At 40.5% G+C, this 25,741-nt stretch overlaps 1 protein-coding gene across 27 annotated transcripts in view; it reads right to left on the bottom strand.

The window, feature by feature from the left end:
* The window catches only part of LOC132911689 (CUGBP Elav-like family member 4), a 571,541-nt gene that overhangs the window by 39,972 nt on the left and 505,828 nt on the right, over positions 1 to 25,741 (bottom strand). For 19 of the 27 annotated variants that reach the window (XM_060968513.1, XM_060968512.1, XM_060968516.1 and 16 more), the window contains one exon: positions 23,933 to 24,058. The exons of the other annotated variants lie outside the window; for them this stretch is intronic. In XM_060968513.1, coding sequence (XP_060824496.1) covers positions 23,933 to 24,058 — 126 coding nt within the window. The remainder of the gene's footprint in view (positions 1 to 23,932; positions 24,059 to 25,741) is intronic. 27 annotated transcript variants of the gene reach the window in all.

Consider the following 25,741-nt stretch of genomic DNA (forward strand, 5'->3'; position numbering starts at 1 on the left):
TTCCGAAAATATCGCGATGTTTCTCATTTTCGGTGGCACTCAGGCAAATCACATTCTACTTACGTAACCGCTGGACATTTCTTCCGCCGCGTCTACTTTACGTCTACTTTATGACACATAGAATCGTAAAATATAACGATATTTTAACGAAAATATCAAGAACGAAGAGTTACAAAGAGGTTAAATCGTCTATTCTATTACGAATTTTGATCTTACATCTGACAATCAAACAGTTAACATCTATTTAAATTCACGATATCGAATACTCGGAATTCCATTGATACCAAAACCTCGTAATGTTTGCAACGAGAGAGGAAAGTAGAAAAAAATTTATTGGAAAAATCTGGAAGTGCTTCTTCCACGATATTAAACATCCAAAGTGTGTCACGTCGAAAGAGAAAGATAAGGAACTGGCAAGGAAAGTATGCTGAAGCATCCCTTTACGGTCGTTTTGTAATTGACGGGAGCCTATGCCCGTTGGGAGTGGCCTTTCCAGCAGATTCATCTAGATTACAGTGCAAAACTACTCTCCGCTTGGCGTATTTACCCGGCATTAAATTACACAGACGGTCGCGCGCGCCGACGAGGGTTGAGCGTCGTTCGGCGCTTTACCGGTTTACTTTCATCACATCCAATATTGATCACGTCCAACGTATACGCTTTATTTATGCAACGCAGCGTATTGTTGTAGCGGCAACTACGGAAATCGTGTCCCGGTTTGATCAGCGGCATCACATTTACTTTGGATTTTGTCGAAGCCTTCTCTTGTTATCTTTCTGGCTACCTCTGGCATTCAGCTCTGACCAAGGTTTAACGCGTTCTTCGATGGATCAATTGTGATCGTGTTGCAAAGAAGGTCGGTCTCTGCCGAGTACGTACCTAGAAATAGCGATTTAATCAAACAGCCGGTCTTTCATAAAATCCTGCTGGAAGTGGAACTATTGGAACTAGTAAATAACCGTTGACCATTCTCTTTTTTTCACAAAGCTGTTACATGCTATTCCTATTACCATTACGTTTCGGAATATGTAAATGACGTGCGCCCGGGAGAATTGAAATCAAAATATTCATCGCGCGTAATATCGATTTGGCCGGATTCGCTTTCTAAGAATTCGAATACGTTCCCTGGAAAAGGTAGCATTCCGCTACAGCTTCGACTACGGAAATCGGGAACCGCTTTGATCCGAGTGTCGCGTTTACTGTGAATTTCGTCGAGGCTTTTTGTCGCACCTGTTCAACCCTTTTTTCCTTTTTGCTGTAGCTGCAACAGATGTTTCTTGAATTTTTTAAGGCCGTGTAAAAGGAATACGAGTAAACGCATAAAAATCTGCAAATATTTGTTACAAATTTTTCTCGGCACGTGCGACGACTCTGTAAAAATAAACCCGAAGTTCGTTATATATATTCCAAACGAATTTTTACTTTTTGTGAAAACAAAATTTCATATTCATTCAACTATACAACTGTGTATTTCATTCTTCAAAATCGTATTCGATTTTTACAATAATATCTCGAAATATATTTTATGTGCGCTAAAATTTCCACGGTCTTTACGGACTCGCCAACTGTTCCATTAGATTTCTAGTTACAGAGTGAATGCACAATTTTCGAAATACCACGAGTTCGTTACGGTATGTTGCGCAATTCGCTCTCGAGTAATTCCGGTAATACCAGTAATCATCCTGTCATCGAGTTAAGCTCTGACAAGCTCTCGATGTCTTTCCGTTCGCGGTTCAGATCTAAAATGGCGGTTGTTGGAACATAGGGTAAGGTTTCCGACTTCCCATGGGGAATCTCTGTTTTTCTTGTTCGAACGCGGCAAATACAGCCCATGCTTTCTCACCCTTATCGAATTCTCCCTACTTTTTTCTATTTCTTTGCGGCTATTCCGTCGTAAGGCATCCTTCGTTGCTAGTTATTTTTCGTAACAATTATCGTGACTTTGATTATATCTATATATACAAATATATATAATTTATATAATTTCGTATTTTAGCAATTACTTAAATTAACGACGTGCAAACGCAGGTATTAACACATCGAATTGCTTAGTGCAATCACGAAAGAATCTACGAAAGATTAATTAATAAAACCGGGGTTCGGTTCGTAGTCGATTTACATAGTAATATCCGGCGCCTTTGCGTACAGACGGCCGATCCTAATTTGAACGAAGTTCAAAGTGAAAATTTCCCGTCGCTTCTGCACGATTGCACTGATTTTCTGTGTGAGCAAAGTAGGATCTGCACGCGCAAATGGGCGTGCAGAAATGACCAAAGAGAACAATAAGTCGGGAGCTTTAGAAAAGAGAAAGCGGCATATTGTCCTTTGGAGGTCATAAAGGAAGTCGCGGTGAAGGCACAGGGAGTCCTGGCATATCGTGGCATGGGGGAGGATCTAGTGGAAGGAAGGAGAGGAGGGGTGGACGTTTCGAGGAGTAAAAAGAGTCGAAAGGAAAGGGGGATGCAGTGGAGCAAAGGAGAGTCTCCGGGCTAATTAAATAACTAGCAAAGTCACCTAGCAACTTGGCACCTCGACCCCGAGTCCATCCCCTTTTCCAAGTCCCGCGGTCTTTCTTACTGCTGGCTTCTACGCTTCCGTCTGTCTTTCTCTCAACCCTGCTTTCCACCCTGCTTCTGTCGGCCTCGCTTCGTGGTGCGAATGCACCCTCGTCGCCCACGACGTCACCTAGTTATTTAATTAAACTTCGCGGAAGCAGCTCGCGGCTGCTTGATACCGAAGCACGTAGCTCGTCACCTTTCATTTTCCTCGCCTCCTGCCATTTCTTATTTTCGTCCTTTCTTTGCGAATCATTTGCGGAACGTGGACGTCGTGCGTCGGCGAGAACAGCCTGCCATAATTGTTAAAACGCCGACACGACGGTTAGCAATCTCGGAACTTACTTTCACGAAAGCTTTGTGCCCTCTTTTCCATTAGACTTTTCTCGCGAAAAGTATACACTCCTCCGTTCGCAAATTACGTAATTTTCTGTTAACTCTGAGCAATTTAATAGCCATTTCCTACTCCAGTCTTCCCGTAAATCGTTCGAACTCTACTAATCAGAATGAATATTTGTAAACGCAGCTTTTTAGATTTTTCTACGTCAACAAAGTAAAAAGAAAAAAAGGTCGAATGCGTAATATACAGATTAAAGTTACAATGGAATCATGCATGTTGTATTTTTGCATTTAAGAGCTTTGCGACTCTTTTGATCGTTATCCGATCGGGCTTATAGCTTCGAAATACTTTTTTTATGGATCAGAATTGTTCCAATGTGTGAGAACCGGAAGGATTTACGTAAAAATGTTGAATTATTTACGCCCAATGAAGAACAAAGTCATTTTGTACAATTTTGTCAAATATCTATGTTGTTGATTAAAAATAAAAATATCATTCCGTAAAAATTTAATGTGTAAAGGTATAAATAGAATCAAAATTTTTCCAAGAAACATAATTGAGAGATTCTTTCCAATTATTTAACGACTGAATTTGTAACAAATAAAAGAAAAGAAAAAAAGGAAGGGAGAAAGCTGGAACGCGATTCGCTGTTCCTTCTACGGAGAATTACCGTTTCCCTTCGACTTTCACTAATTTCGACGGAAGCGTAGCAAGGGCTGTAACTGGACGAGACGCCATGAAGGGGTCCCAAGAGAAGTCTCACCGTGAACCGTTAATTTACTGCCACAAAAGTAAACCGCGTGGGATCTTGGAAGAACTTGTTTTCGTCCCCTTTTATTCCAATCTGCTTCCCATCACGACCATATTGCTTCAACGCTGACACAAATATGAAAATACTTTCTCTCGTAATGGATGGAACAAATTTCTAGACTGACTGAAAAAATAAATTAGCGGCTATTTATAGCATAAATATTTATTACGTTTATCGGTATCTACTGTTTTTCACCATTTAAGTATAAAATTTACGATAATTATTACTGTAACTATTTGATAATTTTAAAGCACGGTAGTCGTTTGAGATTCTTGAAACGTTGCATATTCGATGGGGACTGAGTATGAAGAAATAGAAGCGAAATCCGGTGAAGGATTATGATCGGTTATTGTGGCACGTTCTCCGGTTTGATGTAAATTTGTTTAGAGTAGCCCGAGGGCTATCGCGATGCGCTGTCCTGACCAGCAGGAGTTTAATTTTGAGAAACGCAAACATCCCGTAATTAAGCAGACCCGGAGAACAGGACCGACGGGTATGCCTGTGGAGACCCAGTGAAAAACCACTCATAATTGCCAACCGAATCAATATTTAAGCTCCCTTTATAGTGCTGAATGGTCAGTAAGGACTGATGGGCTCTCGTTCACTGCGCGTACGCACTGTGAAAGCACTTCTACTTCAGCTGGAATCGAGAATTTCTCGATAGAAGGACTTTGTTGAAACATAATTCATCGATGAGAGAAGAAACACAAAAACTCTGCATAAACCATTGGCAAATATTTAGACGGTATTTTACTTCTGATATTGTATTACGTTATTGTAACTAGAACCGCAAACGTCATACACAAGACAAACGGTGAAATATTTTATCGGAAGATAGGGGGGTTGGCAGTTTAATAAGATTCTAATAAACTTCAAGTTTTAATCGATCGAACTAAAAACCATGACTCATGCCAAGAGTCGACAGGATACCTAATCTTTAATCACGTCTTCGATAGAGTTTCTTAATCCGAACGGGACGAGATCGTGGCTGAGAATATCGTGAACTAAAAAGAAGAAGCTCGACTTCAGATAGCGCGAGAACTTCGAAATCACTGCCCGACTAACTTTGTAACCCTGTAGCCAAGAGATCAAGGCTTTATTCGAGAACCAATTAAAAAATTGCATTCTCCTTTTTCCATTGTACCAATACGTGTTCGTGTTTATTTGCACTGAGAATCGTTTGCGATTCTACAAAAATATTAAATTTGCCTTTGTAAACTTTTATTCGTACAGGTATTAGTTCTAGCTAGATTACACATCCTTCGGAAGTTCGAAAAATATCCGGACGCTAGTGTTTACAACGCGAGCCAATATTCGTTTCAACTACAGCTTTTGCAATAACGGTTTGTGTGAACAAATCTTTTATTATACCACAAGGTCGGCGGAAACAGAAAAGATTTTCCTATTTATTTTTTCAGCGAAGCACGAACTACGCCGGTATATACAATCATGCATCTTCGTCAAAGAGACTGTCTTATCAAAGAGTCGCGGTTGAAACAAACCAAACTGCTATACGTATGCTATAGTTTTCAACTCAAACGATATCGTCAACTTTATCCAATCTAATCCAACTGATGCACAGCCTCTTGTTTGTCGCGTACTTCTATTGACTCTCGATCGCCAGGGGCATCTCGACGAATCTATAAGCGACATGTACTACACGTTGCTATCGACACTTGACCCGCGGCGGTATGAGCCTATGAATCGAACATAGCAAGACTAGACGATGTCCCCTGCCTCTTTGTATACTGTTTCCTTCGGGTCGCATTCAAACGCATCGCGAAATGTCATCTGGCCGGGATTTCCTATTTCATAAATAACATTTTCGTTTTTATCTCTCCTATAACTCAACGACGGCACGCCTGTATACGTGTAAATGAAAAATAGCAATAAACTGAGAGGAACGTGACACAGGGATCAAATGTTTATAGAAAGGGCGGCTTAGGGTGGGCATTTTTTGCGCAAAACGGTGTATCCTATGTGTAGAAACGAGAAAAAATACCTCGATATACGTGGACTGGAATGGTTTATTAAAAAGTCGTAACAAAAGTGCGAAATAACAACGAACTGACTTTTCATTTGATACAACGATTAAAGAAACGTTAGTATTTATGAATGTACGAATCTGTGAAACTGCGATGAAATAGAAAAATTTGACTGAGATAAAATTAGAAAATTGCTTCGCTATTACGATACAGCGAACGATGCTTAATCTAACCTTATAAAACGAGTCGGATTTAACTGATTCCGTGTTTAACTAAATTGATTCGAGGAATAGCGAATAGGAAGTTACGCGAGTTTAATCTAAAAGTGAACTGCAATCCGTAATAGCATCGTATGCGCTGCAACCGACCGTGCAGTTTCAGGGCGGTTTGTACCTTAGGTGTGAAACCGCCGTTGTTGTTTACGCATGTTTACGAATGCATAGTGTTTGCGAGCATTGTGTGCAAAGCCGCGTGTGCAGTGCGTGTAGCGGGCGCATTGAATGGGACCTGGCGTGCGTGTCGTTAAAGGGTGGGTGGTGACGAAGAGAGAGGAGGAGAGAATGAGAGAGGATAGAGAAGGGACGAGGGGGAGAGGAGGACAGAAGAGGGCGCCTGCATGTGCAGAAGAGGGTGTTAGCACACTTGGCGAGCTGCCATTTAGGGTTAGCTCCAAAGAGAGGAGAGTCGAACACCCTCGCATTTTACAGTCGCGCCCTTACAAACGGATGTGGAAAAGACGGTGGCTTTCTTTCCCTTCGACCGACTCATTCCTTCTGTAAATACATTAAAAGAGAACCACCGTCCGTCCCCTGTTAAAGTCTATTTTTTAAATGTTGACATTTGTTAATCCGTTTCTCCCGAATAGCGCTTTCGTTTTCCTAGGTCGATAGAAAAATGATCGAATCACGAAAAATATACAACTTCGAATCCTTTTAACAGTTTTATCGCGAATTTGATTTACCAATTTGATTTGTTGCTACTATAGACACTTAAAACGAATTAGTTGCGTAGGAAATAATGGTTTGAGTGCAAATCGACATTCAGATAACTTTCGATATTCGTTCAATCGACTGGAAGATATCGCTGGATATTGATCGAACGTCGAACGTGCTTTTCGTTACTCGTATGATTTTAAATAAACACCTAGTTTTATATAGGATAACGATAGATATCCATGTAAAATATCGAAATTCTTCTTATTATTTTTGAAACGAAGATTTGGCTCATTCAGGAAACTGAGTGGAAATATTGTGTGGAATAATGAAGCGGTATCCGGTACACATTTTAGGTATGATTCACGTTTTCTCGGCACCCCATTCGTGCTTACGTGGCACAGAATTCTCGCTAATACAAGTTACCCCAACGTAGCGATAGTGTGGCAAGCTGCTACGTTCAAAGCTCATTCACTACATCGATTTTCCTTTCGGTGATCCTTCGTCCCCATAGTGTCCTCGCCCTATAGTTTCATCAGCAGGGAACGTGCCATTGCCCCCGAAAAATGGCGTTCCTTCGTATATCAGGGTAGAGAGCGGATCGAACAGAATTTCTACAAGCTGCGAAGCCACGGTAGCGAGCCCTACAGTGGGGTGCGCGTTTCTTTTCTCGAAGATAAGCTTTTCCCATATTTCCCGAAATTTAATAATAACAAATCTGCTTCTCCTTTATTTATCTAATTGTAACGCGCCAACTATTTTACAGACATTTTATACATAATCTGTTTTGTAATCTACGAGCATAGAGTGTTCTTTTAATTTTCATTACAAATACAGATTATCAAAAATAAGGACCAAATGTCTAAATACTTTTAAACAGTAGCTTACGTTAATTCCTTTCGCGTAATTTATTTCGCGATACGTATACGCTGATAAAGGTTATTTCGACTGGATGTTAACGACAGACTTCAAGAGCCAGTGGTTAACGTTGGTCATGCCTCTGCTCAGTATCCCATGCGATAGGATAGTCTATGCAAAAAACGTGATCAATTCGAGGAGTGGTGAGTAGCGGTACGATTGGAATATAGAGAGGACACGAAGCTGTCATAAAATTCTCCATCGCACGGGCTCCATCGACGGAGTGTAAATCGTGTAGCGAGACGTACGGGGAAGCACGAGCTGCAAAATCACAGGACAAAAGTAGAGGAACGAAGTAAGAGAAAGGCTGAACGCGATAATATTGGAAGGAAACGGTGCGCGAAGGAGGATAGAAATTTTCACAAGGACGGAGACGAGGTTCTCGTTAAAATTCGTCGAGGCGGTCGTCGCGTCCTGGTCGGAACGTAAAAGAAAATAAAGGAGCGCTTAGTATTAATGTCGCGATTCGTGTCCGTGTCACGTAGTGGCCCATCTCACCCGCCTTTTACCATTCCTGGGTAGAGTGTTTCGTTTATAATGCCAAGTAACTATGATCGCGATCGGCCGAAAGCGAATAATTTCAATAAAGAATAAATCTGTTAACACGGAACTGTCCAAGCAGAGAGACGAAGCGTGAGCGTTGGCTGACAGGAGAATATGACATTCGCCTGCTGTTTGTAAGATCGTTCGTTGTTATTCGTATATCGCCAATTAATAGGACTTACGATGTCAAGGACAGGATAATTTTCAACAAAAAAAACGAGAAACGAAGCGACTGGTCTTCGAACAGATATATGAATAAGTATCACGGAGAACACATGTATGTACCTGTCGATTTAATATTCACGTTTGAAATCGTGAATCCCGTGTATATCAATGGTATTCCGATTTAATCTTTACTCAGAAGGTCCGTTTATTGCTTTGCATTTCGACGTTAATATCCTATACGACCTACGTTTTACCAGCCAAATATCCATTAAACGGATTACCGGTTCAAGTCCAATATTTGGATAAAATCGTCGACCCTCCAGCAGGATTAATAGACGGTAGCGTACGTATGAAATAAAATATTTGGATGTTTTAACGATATTTCGCTTTCCTCCTGTTGACATGGAGAAAAAGTGGAATATTTTATTTCGCGATATTAACTGAAATGCAAGGCAAACATTCCATTTCCTTTAGTTTTTATCACGAACATAGCTTTTCGAAACATCGACAAATACATTTTCACCGATGAAAACTATTCACGGTCTTTTTGCAGCTGCAAACTTCACCATTTTCGTAGCATAACCGTCTATCTCAATTAACTTTTATAATACCCTTACTTCACAGAGCATATCTTTTGTACGATCGATCTCGATATTCCCTCGAATCGACGTTCTTTGCTGTCGTTACCCACGACTTCGACCCCTTTGTTCCCCCTTCGACTTTTACCCCGCGTTTACAGCGTGCGTTGTTTTATTTAAATATCTTGAACGCGTATGTCGCTCGATATTACGGTGCGGCGTGAGCGTCTATTCGCCCGACAGACAAATCAAATTCACCAACGTTACCAACGTTCCAACCTGTCTCCCCAACACGAAGTCTGCCCTTTCGACAATGTCACAGAGAAAATGCGATTTTTCCCTCGTAACATCCAGGTAGATAGGTAGGTGTACGCGTAGACAGGAGAGACAAAGAGGGCCGCGATGCCGGAGAACCGGAGTGGCAGACGCCGAATGAAAAAAGCAGAACGGCAGAAAACATCACGGCAAATCGCCGACGCGAGAAGCCGCGAATTCCCAGAAGGGGTATTTCAATTTAATGTCCGTTAATCGTATTACGTTTTGACTTTCGCAAGCAGCCAGCGACGAGCGCGTGTACACGCGTGTATATGTACTTACTTACACAGAGACGCGGCAGACAGGAGAAGCACAGGTCCGAATCCTCTCGCACAGGCACACCAGATTGCCTCGTTTCGGCTTTGTCTACGCTCGAGAGTTTTCCCTTACGTTCCCCACTGGTTATCGCTTTTCGTTCCTTTTTTTCCCTGCACCTTGGAGCAGCGCGCACCGCCGCGGCGCGCCCCTAACTGGCCGCACAGAAATGTTAATACTTGTTTAGCTCCGGCTGATTTAGCAGGCAGAATTAAAAACACAATTTCCTGCGCGCCCTGGAACACGTAAAACGCACGACCGCCTAATAGAATTACCGTGCAATCACGGCCGTTGGATTTTCAGTGTGTGCCAACCGTGGCCCGGCAATTCCGTCCGCAAACCCCTCCACGCCTCATTTTCCAAGCTTTACGAGCCACCGCGACCTTTAATATCCTCTTTCCAACCTAAGATCCTGGATAAGGTCAGCTTGAGAAATATCGCGAGCATAACCCGTTAAATTCATTTCCGAAGCAGAAAATAACGGAAAAATAATTCGATGCTCGACGAGCATTTCCCTATGACACAAAGGCAGGCTGCAATTGCACGTTAGTCCCAGTAGTTCGCATTAAACAATCTTACGAATTTCCTCGTGTTCTCGTGAAACTTGACGATGTTGTTGTCATTTTAGTCGTCGCTGGATAAACATTTATTCGAAACTTACCGTTTGTCGTCAAGAACCACTGACGAAACAACACGGAAGTAAGAAAGAGTTTTTCGGCACCGCATCAAACACGAAGCGAGGTAACTCTGGCGAGCAGCCGCTGAAATCCAGCAAGTTGGCCGCACAGGGAAATAAAGTTTAGATATAATCATTGAAACTTTTTCCGCTTCGGTTCGTCGATTCTGTTCGACTTTCGACTGGGCGTGGGCCGCTACGCATGGATGGAACGTGTGTAACAAGCGTCGACTTTGACGCTATTGCACCGAATCGAGATGAAACGATGACTAACACGCACGAAGTGCGCAAGCGAGAACGCACGTAAAAGAGAAAGAGAAAGAGAGGAAGACGAAGAGAGATGGCACGATGAACAAAGAGAAAGGCACAAGGGTACGGATAGAGAGACGAGGAAAAAAGAAAAAAATATAGTTTCAGGTAAAAATGGAGCCGGAATGGAAAGAGAGAGGAACAGAGGAGGAGAGTGCGGCATCAAGAGAGAAGCCGAGGGTGGATTTAAATCGAGGGTGAATTGCAAACCTCCAGGGCAGCAGTTTCGAGGCTGACCCGCGATTCGAGGGTGTTCGAACAATTGCTGCCCGTAGTTTTATAATTATTGTGACGCCCCTGAGGCTTATGGGATCGAGCTTTGTCCACTACACATTTGTTGCATCCTCCTATGTGTGGCGCAGTATATGTACAAATGTTTCATAAATACTTACTTACGTCTAAACGCACGACGCACGATGTATGACGCATACGTTATGTCCACTCAATATGTAACGCTGATGACGCACACGTTGCGTCATAACATTAACAACTGCTGTACACAAAGACATGGTTACGAGTATGAACATAATTTAAGAGACAAAGAATAACAAGATGTCGCGTACAACTGTCGTTCTAGACCAAAGTTTATTCCAAGCGCTAGCTGGTTTCGTCGAATCGGAATTATAATCACGTTTAGCACGAACGCGACGTTGTTGCGAGGCAAAGGATGGTTAATACGAATTTAGTGTTTTAATCATTTACCGGTAAATATCGCCGGGAGAAGAACGCGAATTAAACAGTGCCAAGATTAAGCCAGGGAGTTTAAACTATAAATTCATTTTTCGTCCGCTCCTTTCCTCTCTCCGCGCGCGTCCGACATCCATCGTCCTCGGTGTGCAAAAAAAAAGGTTCAAGTAAAAGCTAAAATCGTTTGCAGGATTTGCCAGCGGCGACTCTCTGCCGCACCTGTGTCCCTGTGTACGAGCGCTATTCTACGTGTACGCGTGCGTGTGCATCCACCGACTGCTTTCCCGTTCGAGCGGCAAACAGAGAGCTTTACAGAGGAAACGAAAATTCGACGGTTCGATGGGCGGTACCAACGCCGCAAATGTACTCGGTAGGCGGATTAACGTGCATTTACGAAACGCGTGCGCGCGCGCGCGCGAGCACCACCGTTTCTGCGGGCACGTGCACTACACACACGTGCACGCGCGCATAGAAAACGCCATACGCATATACGCGCGGGCATATAAACCCTGACGACGGCTGGTCGCTTGTCGCTCTACCTGCCATTCGCCCTCCCCCTCTCGCCACCCCTTCTGACTCTCTTTATCCACCAGCTCTATCCAAAACCTCTCTCTGTCGCCTCTTTCGCGGAGCAATCCAATCATCCGCGTCCTACGACTTGTACCTAGTAATTCCGTCTGTTTGATCGCATCGCCGCCCGCCGCTTTTGCCACGCTCGCTGCGCTCTATTTTCCCGCTACGTTGCGGTCCCGATTACCGGTTGCTTCTCGCCAATGCAACTTCGCCGTTTACGTTCAGACCGAACAATCGGGCAATTGCGTTTGTCCGCGAAACTTGCCTTACCGCGCGAATTACGCACCATGGACCAGGTTTCTCTCCCTGCGTAAGCCTCTCGGATTTCACAGGGCCAATGGATATTGCACGGTCGTATCTCGAAAGCGATTGCATTAGTATTTCGGTGGGTGCATACGAAATGTGCTTTCTCTTCGGTTTGCGTTTGACGGTCTAATAACGCGTGACAAATTTTATCCTGTCACAAATTATTGGTCGGCTGTGTCAAAGAAGCATATAACGAACGTTACAGAATTTCCTTTTTGGTTGGATGACGTTACCTAAATTTGTTAGGGGTGAGGAATGAGTCTGATAACTTCGATCGTTGAAGGTTGTAAACAGGCGCGGTGTATTTGGTCGGGTGACGGATACACGAATTTTCCTTTGGTGACGAAATCTGTTATTGTATACACGCTCTACACACGGATTGCTGGATGAAAATATACGAACGGAACTATGAATATCCACGCGACATGCGTATTGACTGTAGGTAATCGGACGCAATAATCAGTTTCGCGAACGTTCGTTTACTCTACCACGAGAAATTAAACGACAGACGTGATGGAAATGCCATCATATTATCCGATCACTCAGCTGGCTTTTTATTTTCTTCGCTACCTAGATTTCCTTTATGCTTTTAACCGTCTATTTTTCCAATGACTTTCGTTCTGGATGGTTTTAGGTGTTATTCTTTATTTAGATGTCCGTTTTTAATTCTAGGTTTAGTTTTTAACGTTTACGAAATAATTATAAAACACGATGCATCACGGACCACTGTATATTAATGCTTGTGCTGTGAAAAATGAAAATGTCTCTTAATACCTCTTTATAAACGCATAGGAAGTGAATTTCGTCGAATGGCGTGAAAGCACCGTAACTTCCCATCGTTTCATTTAACGCAACGAATGTCGAAAATGAAAACTACGGAGGCTGTTTCGTACAAGCGGTTACGATCCTTTAATCGCGCGAAAAGCCAGCAGTTTTTCCATTATACGATAAACATGGGACACGTCATCATTAAGGGAGTCGTTGTTGCAGGGTCGTGAATCCGTCATAACGAGGCATCCACGAGCAGAATAGCATGAAAACGAAGGGAAGTCTTGAGTGGTAAAACTCTTGGTAAAATTCCCTGTTACGATTATGACATTGGTTGCCGTTGTATATACGTTATCCATCAACCGTCACGTTCTACGAAAGATGCAAGATGGATTATTAAATTTCTAGTATCAGCAGCGGGTCGTGCATTATGGGTTTTCTTAGTCATCTTGTAAAAGTCTCGAAGGCAGCTCGCATAACAACGGGAGAATTCAATGCCGGCTCAAGATAGGAAATGGGGAAGAATGCGAAACGTTTAATGCCGTCATACCCTTGATCGAGTATGACAGCATTTGCAAAATTAAATATGGAAATTTATGGCAGTACATGCCTACGAAATGCATATATATATATATATATATATATATATATATATATGTATGTATATGTATATATATAAATAAATAATATAAATGTATATATAATATAAAAACGGAAAGAGAACCTGTTAAAAGAATCAACAATTAATCGCTTCGCAGTTGAAGTAAATCTATCTACGCCCGATTGCACTCGACATTTTTGCATTATTCGCGACAATAGCTATTTCAAAGATCCCGAAATTTGATTCGGATATCCATAGAAACGGAGTGTAATGTTGCGAAGACAGTAAAAACGAAAGGAGCAGTAATCTTATGGTATTCATTGTGTTGGTCAGCTCATTGTTGTTAGGTTCCGACTTTTTTTTCGACGAAACGACGTGTGTCACGAAACTTTAGATTACAATTACCGCATGGTCATTGTTGCAACGCCGATGGTCACACTGGCTGGACAAAGGGATACGACAGTAGTAATGGATTTCCAGTGCGTCGTTGAGCGGAAAGCTTGTAACATTTATGTCCTAAATGTTACGAAAATGGCGTCCCTGGCTTAATGAGATGTTAGACTATCACGCAACCACACTGTCTCGTAGTTACGTTATAAATGATATTATTACTATCGTCGGAGCAACTCGACGTTACGATTCTGCTTGCCCATATTTTTGAATATTATCCTACGCGCTTAAGCTCCTTTGGAAGTAGGACAATATGAGCTAATAAAAAAAAAAAAAAACTATCGGTATGTAGGTTGATCAGTTGAAGTAGTAATTTAAAAAAAAGTTATTGCAATATATCGAATTAGATAGTCTAGTAGCTAATGCAACACTATTGCGATATTTCGAATAATAATACACGTACAACAAAAATATTACCACAGTATACACACCATTGCAATATCTTTATAAAAGCATTCAACAATTTCGACGTTCTTGTAGTGTGTTGCGCTCCGCGATATTTTTCCATGTTTTACTATTGGCTGATATTTCTGACGTTTTCACTATTCGACTAGCACAACACGGTTAATAAACAGTACACGGCAAGATTGCCGATTGATTTCAATCGTTTGGTTACATCCTTCGTGCATACTACATAGTTTTATTTTAATTGCTGGGCAATATTGAAATAAAACTTGGGAACGATCGACAAATCTGTAATTACATTAAAAATTAAGTTTGTTACGAACGGAAGATCGAATGTTTATAAAAAGGGATATGTGGAGAAAGGAAGAAGACGAAGTAAAAATCGGAGAGGCGGAAGAAGTGATGCTTTAAAACGTTCTGGTTAAGCCGACCAACGTCGGTTATTCGATAACGCAGAACGAAAAGCTGAACGAGCTGGGAGGGGCACATCGAATCGGGATGGGTAATGCACGACTGTAAAGGTTTATGGGCAATATAGTGTATTTACGGTTGACGGGCAAAAGCTGCCGTGCGAAAGGGAACTAGGGTACCTATAACTTTTTCTCCGTCTCCCTTTTCATCCGTTGATCCCTCTTACGAGCGACACCGAGCGAAAATCTCGCGAATATTGACAAAACTTTTGACGCGAGGTTAGATATATTCATTCGACCAACGGACCACATGTCCATTCAACCTCCTCCCTCGTTATTCACCGATCATCTTCCATCCAAGGTCTCGTATGGTGGAATCGTATTATCGTAAGGACATTAAAACTGGTAGCTAGTAGCAGCATCTCGCGTTGCTAGCTGCGCGAACAAAAGAATTCTGCTTTTAGACTCGGCCATGCAGAAGATCTGCAATACTGAAACGAGAAAATTATATGTCCTTGACTAGAAACAATGTCGTCCAAACCTACTGGATACAGAGGAGAAATACTTGAAATGGAAAGGCACACTCTCGTCCATAAGTCATCGTATGATACTTACAAGGGAGGAGTCATCAGCTTGGTAAATGAAATTTGAGAAGTAATGCTTCGAAGTTATAAAACTCGATCTTTATAGAAGTTATTTTTGGGCAAGGGCATTACTTTGCTTTTCCGTAGTAACATAAAGGTTATTTACATCAATTTTGAAAGCTGCTTACGGAGAACCTCAGTTTTTCGGTCGATACTCAATTTTTCAAATGAGTAACACTCGATTTACTTTTCAAGAGATCTGTGGCGGATGATGTATGGATGTATTGGTATTGTGATGATGAAATGACGAGAGTGATTGCTGTTGCAACCGTCAATGTATTTTGAATAAATAATTAAATAAATGATAGCGTCGATAGACGTTCGTACAAAGTGTTTTAACAAGATAGAATAAATCGCTCACAACTGATTACTCGTAATTGTTGCTTCGCTGGCGATCGTGTCCGCTTATTTATACTGGTCGGGGGGAAAGATTCAAGTTTGACTTGGAACGACGGTTGCCCTCAGCGGCGACATTGTTTTTGCCTGAGGATAATTTCGCGTTTATTTTGGATGTCGAGGCGGTATTCTTAATCCGAGGCACAACAACAACATGAGTCGCTCTCGCTTCGCTTCGTCCTATGACTCGTGTGTCGCCACAGATCGAATACTACAATTGGCATACATTATGTTTCCAAAGGTGATTTTCATGTTTGGGTAAGTTTCATTATTGGTACGTTTTAAATAACCGTAAATTATAAAGATTAATAAATGATTGTATAACTAGCATCGTTTTATAGAGACAGTAAAGAATATTTTTGTCAAAAAAATGTGATTATCGATTAAAATTTATTTTGTAAATATTATAGGTCAAGGAAGTACAAGTAAATCACGCTTACTATCTTGAAAACATAGTTGAAACTGGACATAGGTCATGTATGATCGAACGATAGTAGCTGAAGGTTATAATACATATATTATGATCATGAAATGAAGTAGCGACACACACTCTGTTAACCATTTCTATCGTTCAAGGAAACTAAATTACACTTTATAAACGTATCTTCGTCTTAAAAAATATTTTTTGAAGTTAACAAGAAGTCGATGACATTTATACGTGTCAACTTTATCGCATGAAATAAACAGGGTGACCTAAAAGAGTAAAATAATTTTTTTTAGAAATAAAACTAAGCGCAACTGAAAAGAAAAGCGTCGATTTTTACGAGTTTCATGTATGAAACAGTCTTTACAATAGAACAATATTTCATCTTTTTACCGTGTAGTTTGTTTTTCAATAAAAAGGTGCTCAAAATTAAAATCGGATGTATGCATCATATATTGTTTTATATAAAAGAAAACTGTTTAAATATAGAAATTGTACGCTTTAATGTTTTTAAAAACATTTATTTATCGACAAAATATATGGAATATTAATATTATGTGTTTTGTATTAATTTCCGTTACAAAATGTTAATCCAATTTCATGTATACGTATAAACAAAATAAAAAATAAAAAATTGATAAATCGGGATTTAGATTCTTGTATTATACGAATTCATAATTTTCTTATATTCCGCGTGCGAGAAGAAGTTATTAATAGTTGAGATAACGAATTATTTAAATCGTTTTATTGTTTCACGCGATTTTCCGCAAAGAAGAGTACATGGAACTTTTAATATGACATTTTTATCCACGCACGCGAAAACGTGAAAGGGTGCGAAACAAGCTTGGTATCATTTGGACCATCGTCCACCGATTTAACCCTATTCGATCTTAATAGGTTTTTGCCAACGTCGGGAGCGGTTCGATGACGTGGCTCGGATTTTTATCAGATTTCGCACGTTTCGCGTGACTCGAAACACGATGCTATTTGATAATCGTTAAATGAAAGGTTTCTGATATTAAAACAAAACGTATTGCCGTAAGAAATCCGTTGGTCACGCGAATTGCTTACGCGACATTTACTCAGCAAGTCCTCTTGAAATTCTCGCCGTTCGTTTTCATTACCTTCCAAACGGAACGCGTGTGACACACCTATGATCACGATGTTCCACTCGGTGGAAGAATAAATTTACGAAATAACATAGTGCACCGTTATTGATTTATCACAAGCGGGTACGACATCCGACATGGGAACGGTAAATCAAAAGCGTTATCGTAAAGCACCGTCTGCTGACAAATCTCATCGAAATTGCAAACAGTTCGAATCAGCTTGGATTTTAAATATCTTTTCCATTTAAAAACTTGTCGTAACTTTAGAAATGCTAATGCTGGATTACCAGGCGGAATTATACGGGCCGGTGAAGTGATTAAAAACTTGCGATTAAATCAAAGACAATTTTAATTACCGGCTGCCTCTTTTTATCCTGTTTTATATGGGATTTAATTTCTCGTAAATTTGATAACGTAATAAGCAGAAATTTATTTAATCAACGATACGAGCGACTGACAGGTTTCATTTAAGCGACAAATGAATTTGTTTGTCAGCGACGGGATACTCTTTTTTCTTCGTTTTAGTAAACAAATCGTGAAATAAATTCCATATCACCGAATAGTATTTAAACTTGGGAAGAGACTGTTATTAAATACCACGGGTATATTTATTTCGGCTTTGAATATGATTTAATATATGTATGAACATCGCGAGGACTGAATGACGGAAATAAACTATCGGATTAAATATCTAAGTAACCGTACGCTGCGTCTGTAATGTACGAGTTATTGTTAGCGTCGGTATCTCGTAAAGGCTCACGAAAGCGACTAGTCCAACGTTATTTTACTTTTGACCAGAAGCAATATTTATGAGATGGAGGTTGATGACATGATTAAAAGTTACCCAACTATCAAATGTCATTAGTTTATTTATTTGATTTATTTGATATGGCGGCACTATCTACAAAATAGTGATTCGACTTCCGAAGACTACGAAGCGGGAGAGACGTGAAAGAAAGTGTGAAAGTATCTTTATGCAATGATATCAATGTATTACAGCTACAGAAGGCTTCGAAATTTTCAATTGTCGAGAAAAATCCATAGTAGATCAATGACAATTCTATCTTTGATGGAATGATCGTATACAGAATATACGATCGAAGTAATTAACATCGTACACGGTAATCGTGACTCATAACGAACAAACGGAAGTAATATCAAGTAATGCATTATCCGATCAAACAATCGATGTGAGTGCAGAGGTAAATAGAAAACAGGGTGTATCGGTAATAGAACGTTATCAGGACAAACATGGTTTACAATTATGCGAAGTGTCCGACATAGTAGCGTGTTTACGCCAGCAAAGCCACAATTTTCCTTGTATAAGCAGTTCGGACGGTGTTCAGCTTGCACTCTCCTTTCCAACAGGGGTTGGAACTCGAGAAGGAGGGTGCTTTCGGGTGGAAGCTCTCAATATGTCCGACCTAATCCTCTCCCAGAGGACCCGGCGTCCCCTCTCACGCGCTTTACTTTGCAATACGTACAGACATTTCGAGCCCAGCTGCGCCACGGGATTTAGGAACTGAGCGATTAATAAATGCTTCGTACGACGAGAGCCAGGCACCAGGACTCTCCGACAGCCACTCGACGAGGCTGCCCGTGATTTACCGTTTGGACTCGTGTGTCTGCATTCAAGCTACCGCGTCTGGATTTCCGGCGATTTCGCGGCATCATTTTGATTTAGTGTCCTTCTCGTGGCATTTGAAATATCGCCAGGTATCTGTCTTTCGCTCTTCCGTTGCGTTATGCTTATACCAATTTGCCGAATTAAAGTTACGACTGAATGTGCGAATGAATTTCGTCGCTCGTCTCTTTTTATATCGAAACACACTTATATCGATTGATCGTCGTTACTGAGCGTTCTTGCTTATTCCCTTAATCGTCCCTTAGTCATAGCAATCATAATACGATGTTCTCTATTCGGTATAATGGCTATCATTCAGTTTGCATGGGTAAGGCGTTTGTTTTAAGAACGATGGTGTTGTTCGTTGTTCCATCTCTTTATGTAAGCGATTTTTCAAGCCAGTACTACCCTATCTCACGTTTTATTTCCGATTCGACAGCTTTGGGCCAAAAATAGAGTCATAATTTAGCTTCCAGAGACAGAGAGAAAAAATAAAAGAAGTGACTTTAAGACACGTGATACAATAGTTTCATCGGTGGTTGCGTTAAAGGGAAAATTCCAAATTGGTTATGCGTGTTAAGACACGATACATTCAACAGACGGACGAACCCGTGCAGGTGACAGGAGAACGATTAATCATCGATAACTATCGCCCGTTTAATACTCCCTCATAAAATGCTAGATCGAGGAAATTATTGATTTGTCATATTTCCTGTCAGTAATGTCGTTAACGGGACCATTCTAATCCGTTGACGTCACATGATCAAACGCGAACGAGAGTTATTGAAAATGCTTTCCCGCCTGGCCGTCATGCTTGTCAAAAGAAAAAAGAAAAAAAAAGAAAGAAAAAACAACCGTTTTCGTTTCGATCGATGGCCGGTTATAAAATAAGAAATAACATTCCTCGCTTTCCTCGCAAGCACATTGATTGTGAAAATTCGTGAGAAGACGCAACCAATCAAAACGTATTTACGTTATAGTCGATCTCGACGTTTTATAAAGAAAAATAGATTAGAAAACTCGCAAGTCTATCCGGTGGAACGCGAAATTGAGCGAAATTCAATATCCATCAAGTCCTATCTTAACCTGTATGTACATGATCTTTACAGAAGTCATCACGAAGATGTTCAGTAATCATTTATTTCAAGTACGCGAGGTGGTCATAGAGAAGGATCGAGAAACCCTGATCAAACGATATCGGAGAGAAGCATCTCGGTGAAACGGAATTATTGTTAATAAACAATGAAATAGTTGAAGCCAAAGGAGGAAGAAGGAAACATGTAATCCCGTTGTTTGCGTCTTCCGACGATGACAGCTACTTAGAAATGATATAATACCGGTCGACGGTCGAGAGGTCAGATATGAATATCAGGTTGGTGATGGTTTCCAACAAAACGGAAGGAGAATTGAAAATACAAGCACGCAATGTTATTACAAGTTAATACAGGGAATTGTTCTGTTGCGCGAATATTCGTTTAACGTTTACGATATAGCGTGCTACAATAAGCGGATACGCGGATACAGAGGAGTTCACCTCCCCGTTTTCAAAGGTAGCTCCGTAGCATTATTGGCTTTAGCGTTGGTAGTACCTCATCGTAGAACCCTCCCGCGCTTCGGGTGTAGAGAAGCACCCTTGGACCCGCTTCAAATAGTATTTCGTTCCATTATTCATAAACATTTTATAATCTTCTTAGCGCGGTGAATTATTGCTGCTCGTACAATTGAAATAATGCGAGCTGTGGAGGTCCGTGTTAAGGGGACGGCCCGGTTGGGACCTGTGTACATCGAAAAACGAAGTCGAAAGGAATTGAAAAGAGACGAAACGAAAGGAAGAAAGAGGGATCGAGAGAAGACGGAACAAGGCGAGGAAAGGTTGGCACGGAAACGAGAAAATAGAACGAGTTCGCTCGCTGAAGTGGTGTTGAAATGTTTCGAAGCGAGGGAAAAATAATTGGACGAAGAGTCTGTCGTTACTATGGCGGCATTGGTGGAATGCGGACCGCCTGAACGATGACGAAGACAATCGTCGTGTCTTTCCATAAAGTCGTCGAACCGAATTCCCTTCTTAAACTCCTCGTTACCGAGAAGTCTTTTGCTACCTTTCCAACTACCAATCTAGGTAGTATCATCCGATAAGGGAAGTTATTTGAAAACAAAGAAAGGACTGCCAATAACTTTCAAGGAGACTGTAATTCTCGGCTGACGTTGTCTAACAAAATCTAGGAAACGGAAGGATACTTGCTGCGCTTAAGCGCTTATAATTTCTAATTTTACATTCTCTCGTAGATATTTTCTTGCTTATTCGATGAATACAAAAATTGATTCTCTCGATGTAATCTGTTCTTTACATTCTCAATTGAATGCGATCCCTTTCGATGACTATTTCTTACTATTGAGGTTATTAGATGTATGTGAATACAAAGGAACGCGTGGATAAATTGTAAGGCAGAAAATATATCTTTTAAATACAAAAGTGTAAATACGAAGTTCGGAATATAATATGAGCTGATGCAGATCCGCACGCTAGCTAGCTGTCGATGGCTTCAGTGCTTGAGAAAACTAAAGACCAGATGTAGAGTTTTCTTAGAGGTGGTGACCACCTCAACGTTTACAAATAATTATCGATGAATAAACTCCGCAGATAAATAAAACTTTAGTCGAATGTAGTTGAAATAAAGCTCGCTTACGATTAAGATGCTATATGTCATTTCTACTGGCTGTTGTGGTAGACCTAAAGCGATATACAGACGAAGTCCTAGAGGAGAGATCTTCCTGATCTCTCTATTACGTAACGGATTAGCTAGTTATGAAACTCGAGCGAACCCAAGCGACCGGTGATGAAGCGTGTTCGGAAAGTTTCCGTCAGGACGGAACCAGGACGAGGGATGTAATGGTAGAGTTGCAGGGAATAAGCGATCGGTGCCTTTCGCTCTAGAAACCGTATCCAGCCCATCGAAACTTGGCTACAGACGTTTAAGGATGTTAGCAATTAAATTCATTAACGCAAGTTTATTCCGAACTGTTAAATATATCAGGCGACCGAGAAGATTCTTTCTTTTATTTTAGACGCACGAAATTGTATCTTGACGATGTTTACGCTTGGGCTTTAATCGATCAAATATTGATAAATTATCAAACAGCCGGCGCAAGGGGGAGAGAAATGAATTTTTCCAGAATTCTCTAACGCTTAATTACTCCGATTGAAAAGAATGTATCGATCGATGTCTATCGCGCCGTTTCATTAATCCATGAAACCAATTTCGCTGTGAAGTTTTATTCACGGCTCGAGTCTCCTTTTCTAACATCCTTTTATCGCGAAATAAACGTCGACATTGAAATTACTAGCAATCCTTGTAAGCGACCGGCGAAATGTTCCAGGCTACCGATCAATCCGAAGAAACGCAATGATGTTTTGCGTTCGTGTAATTTTAATTAAAGAGCTTGAAAAGCGGAAGCAACGTCGTTCCGTTTTTCGATAAAGACTCCAAAAGACTCGAAGGTAACGGTACGCAGACTACGATACTACGGGTCTAAGGAACGAAAGGAGGAGAGGGAGGCAGAGACAAAGACGAAGACAGAGAAAACTGACGAAGGCGGAGAGAGTGGGAGAGAGAGAGAGAGACGAGAGAACAGGAGATTCGGTCTTCGTAAAGCAAAGGAGCGCAGCGTGTCATGGAACGTCGCAAGGGTCTTTCCTCGAGTACTACGCCTTTATCTCTTCTACCGAGGATCCCGTCGCATTTCAAATTTTCGGTTCCTTCCAAAGACGATCGGTGCTACGTTACGTCATCGACTGCGAATCAAAATCTTATTAACTGTTGAAAGTAAGATTTACTTTCAACCTGGAATTTAATTACACTCGCACCTGTTTGCCCGGTTGTCCGCTTAACCCTCCCCGTGCTTTACGTCTTCTTGTAACTCGTACTTACTAGATTCCGTCGCGTCGTCTCCTGTTCCCTTTCTTACTTCTTCTTTTCTTATATCTCGTCCTCGCTATTTATATCCTGGCTTTAATCGTTTTGCTCGATTGCTTCTCCTTTGCTGTTAAACCTTCTAGAAACTCGACCGACATCCCATTTCTCATGGCCTTCATTTTTATACGAAAATATTTAAATTTCACTGGCTCGTCCAGCGGAAATTATTGCCTTTCCTGCACCATCCGAGCTTCCTCCGATTTCTCTTTCCTTTCCTTTGCAGTTCATCATTTCAGAGGCAATCTTTACCGATCCGTGAATCTCGCTCTTTCCATCTCGCAACTGGAGCAGGTATAAACATCGCAGTAGCAGCAAATCTTCAAATACCATCGTGCTCGAATCACCCTTTTTTCTCTGTCGTGCATCGATATCAAAATTGCAAGAGTGAGATACCCCTTCGAGGCAATTGCTTCCTTTCGGATAACTGTTTATTCGTTGCACTGTCCTCTCACTACCAACTTTTTCAACTTGCCTTATCTTTATCATCAATTTTATTCCTTCCTACCTATGGATCTTCTTTTCAGTGCTAGGTACGGTTGCCTGGAAATGCTGCGAGATACAAGGTCCGCGGCTCATCACAGCCGTATAACGAAATTCATTTCACCGTGCGTAATGAAAAGATGAAACGATAAAATTACAAAGAAGTCTCTTACTTCCTTTTATTCTTTGATCAAGATTCTGTCTACCTTTAAATACCGATTGTAAAAGTCTTCTCGTTGGTTTACGCACAGGCTGAGTGCAAAAACGATACGGTACAAATTTTTAAATTCACAATTTAAAGAAAAAATATCTTGCAGGTTTAGGATGCGGTGTACGGAATATTTATAACATTGTCATACTGTTATCTTATTTTTCTCATTTCTATTATAATACTATTATATATTCTTCGTATCCATCTTTGTATTCGATAGGCTTAAAACCTTCGCTAAACAGAATTATTCTCTGCCACTGAGTTCGAGGAAAGTAATTGCGAAAGATCAGAACTTCTACTTTCCGTAATCAAATATTTCAATGTAAAATTTTCAGTAGAATTCAAAGTCGAATCAAAAACACTCGGTCTCCTCTGGGCACGGAACCGTGTGAAAACTCAAAGATAAATGACATACTCTTTTTACTCACCTCTGCTACTGCCGTCGGGTCCTCGGAGGATGGTACACTCCTCTATTGTGCCAAAGGCAGTGAACAACTGTCTGACATCGTCTTCTGTTTGTTGCTTGCTGAGCATTCCCACGAACAGCTTTCTGTCTGCGGGTCGGCCGCGTGTCGAAATAGAGAGAACAGAGAAAAAATATAAAGAAATACGTTAGTGTATGCTTTAGGATCGAGGTCGATTTCGCTTATAGCGCTTTTTAGGCATTAAAAAGAGATTTTGCGGCTAACACCGAAAACGACAAAGTTACACGGTTACACCAGCATCCACCATCCTAAGGGGAAGGAGATAAGGGTTATATAGATACACATATACATGTCTATACATATGTATATCTATATATATTTATATGTATACAGATATATACATATACGATCTGTGTTATATGAAAATTTACGCGATAGCCTGTAAACGGCCGAACATTTCGTTACATTTAGGAATGTATATGTATACACATATGCGTTCACTATACGGGTATACGTAACGGATATAAAATGACAAATATAATAAAATATTGTTCGTAATACTGACATTGGTATGTAGCACGACGTACACGTGTGAACAGAGACGAATAATATATTTCAACGGGAATTAGAAGGTAAAAAATAACGACATTAAAGGAAATTAAAATTAATTCAACCAATTTCAATCCTACGTCCTACACCACAAGCCGAAGAAAGAGATGTAGAAAAAACGGGATTCGCGTAAAAACCAGATGGGGCGTACAAGCAACTCAACTACGAGCGGAACTTCTAGGCGGTGGTTCGAAATTAACATTCATCTTCCGAGCTCTTTAGAAAAGTATTATTCGTGAATACGTTTCAGCGTAGATACACTGTTTACATATAGATTTGCGAGCAGTTTGTATCTCGGTAATGGTAATCTTAATCGCTATATGCAATCGTATCGCACAATTTAATAAATACCACCAACCAGTGTGTTCCGCGTGGTGCTGAGGTTAACATATCGCTTATAAAGGGTCACACGCCACTTATTTATTATTCTTTTATCAATCTGCAGCTATTTCTAACTTGTACGCAAGAATTACAAGTAAAAGAAATCGACCTATAATTCCGATGATATTTGTTATTTCGTTGGAGCACATTTGGGCCTGATTGTGTCTCCGTTTATTCACTTTTTCTTTTACTGCGTAAATTAGCTGCAAAAATATGTAGGAAGTAATTATACGATTGGTCGCTAAACTTTTTAGGGTTCCATCTATTTACTCGAAAAATCTAAAAAGGACCTATGTAGAAGGAACGTTTCTTTCCAAATTATAGTTGTCTCTAATTTGTCATGTAGACTCGACCGATTGCGAGAAAAGATTAGATTAAACTTATTGAAAATATTGTTGATCTCTTTTAATCAGTGTAAATTTACATGACTAAAAGTTTAATACTACTAATCGAGTCACGAATCTCGATGTTACTAGCAATTTTTACGCAATGCACGACTCACATTTATAATGCTATTATTTGCAAAAACGATAATTGCACGCATTTAGCAGAAAGAAAAGATTATAACGCATTATCTGAACAACGAAGATCAAATACCATTTTGTATCACAAGGTTCATAGGACCATATAAAATTTATATCGCAAAAAAGGAAAATTATTACTTTAATTGTTTTCTTAAATAGACATATATATGGTAATTACGCTACTGACAAATGAGAAAAATATATCTTATAAAATTATCGAATACAAAGGTCTTTTTTAGTTACAAAGCTAGGGAAACAGTTTGCTTTTATACGTATGTATATTAGCATTCTAAAGTTT

Source organism: Bombus pascuorum, chromosome 11 (genome assembly GCF_905332965.1).
Source record: "Bombus pascuorum chromosome 11, iyBomPasc1.1, whole genome shotgun sequence".
Lineage (NCBI taxonomy): Eukaryota > Metazoa > Arthropoda > Insecta > Hymenoptera > Apidae > Bombus > Bombus pascuorum.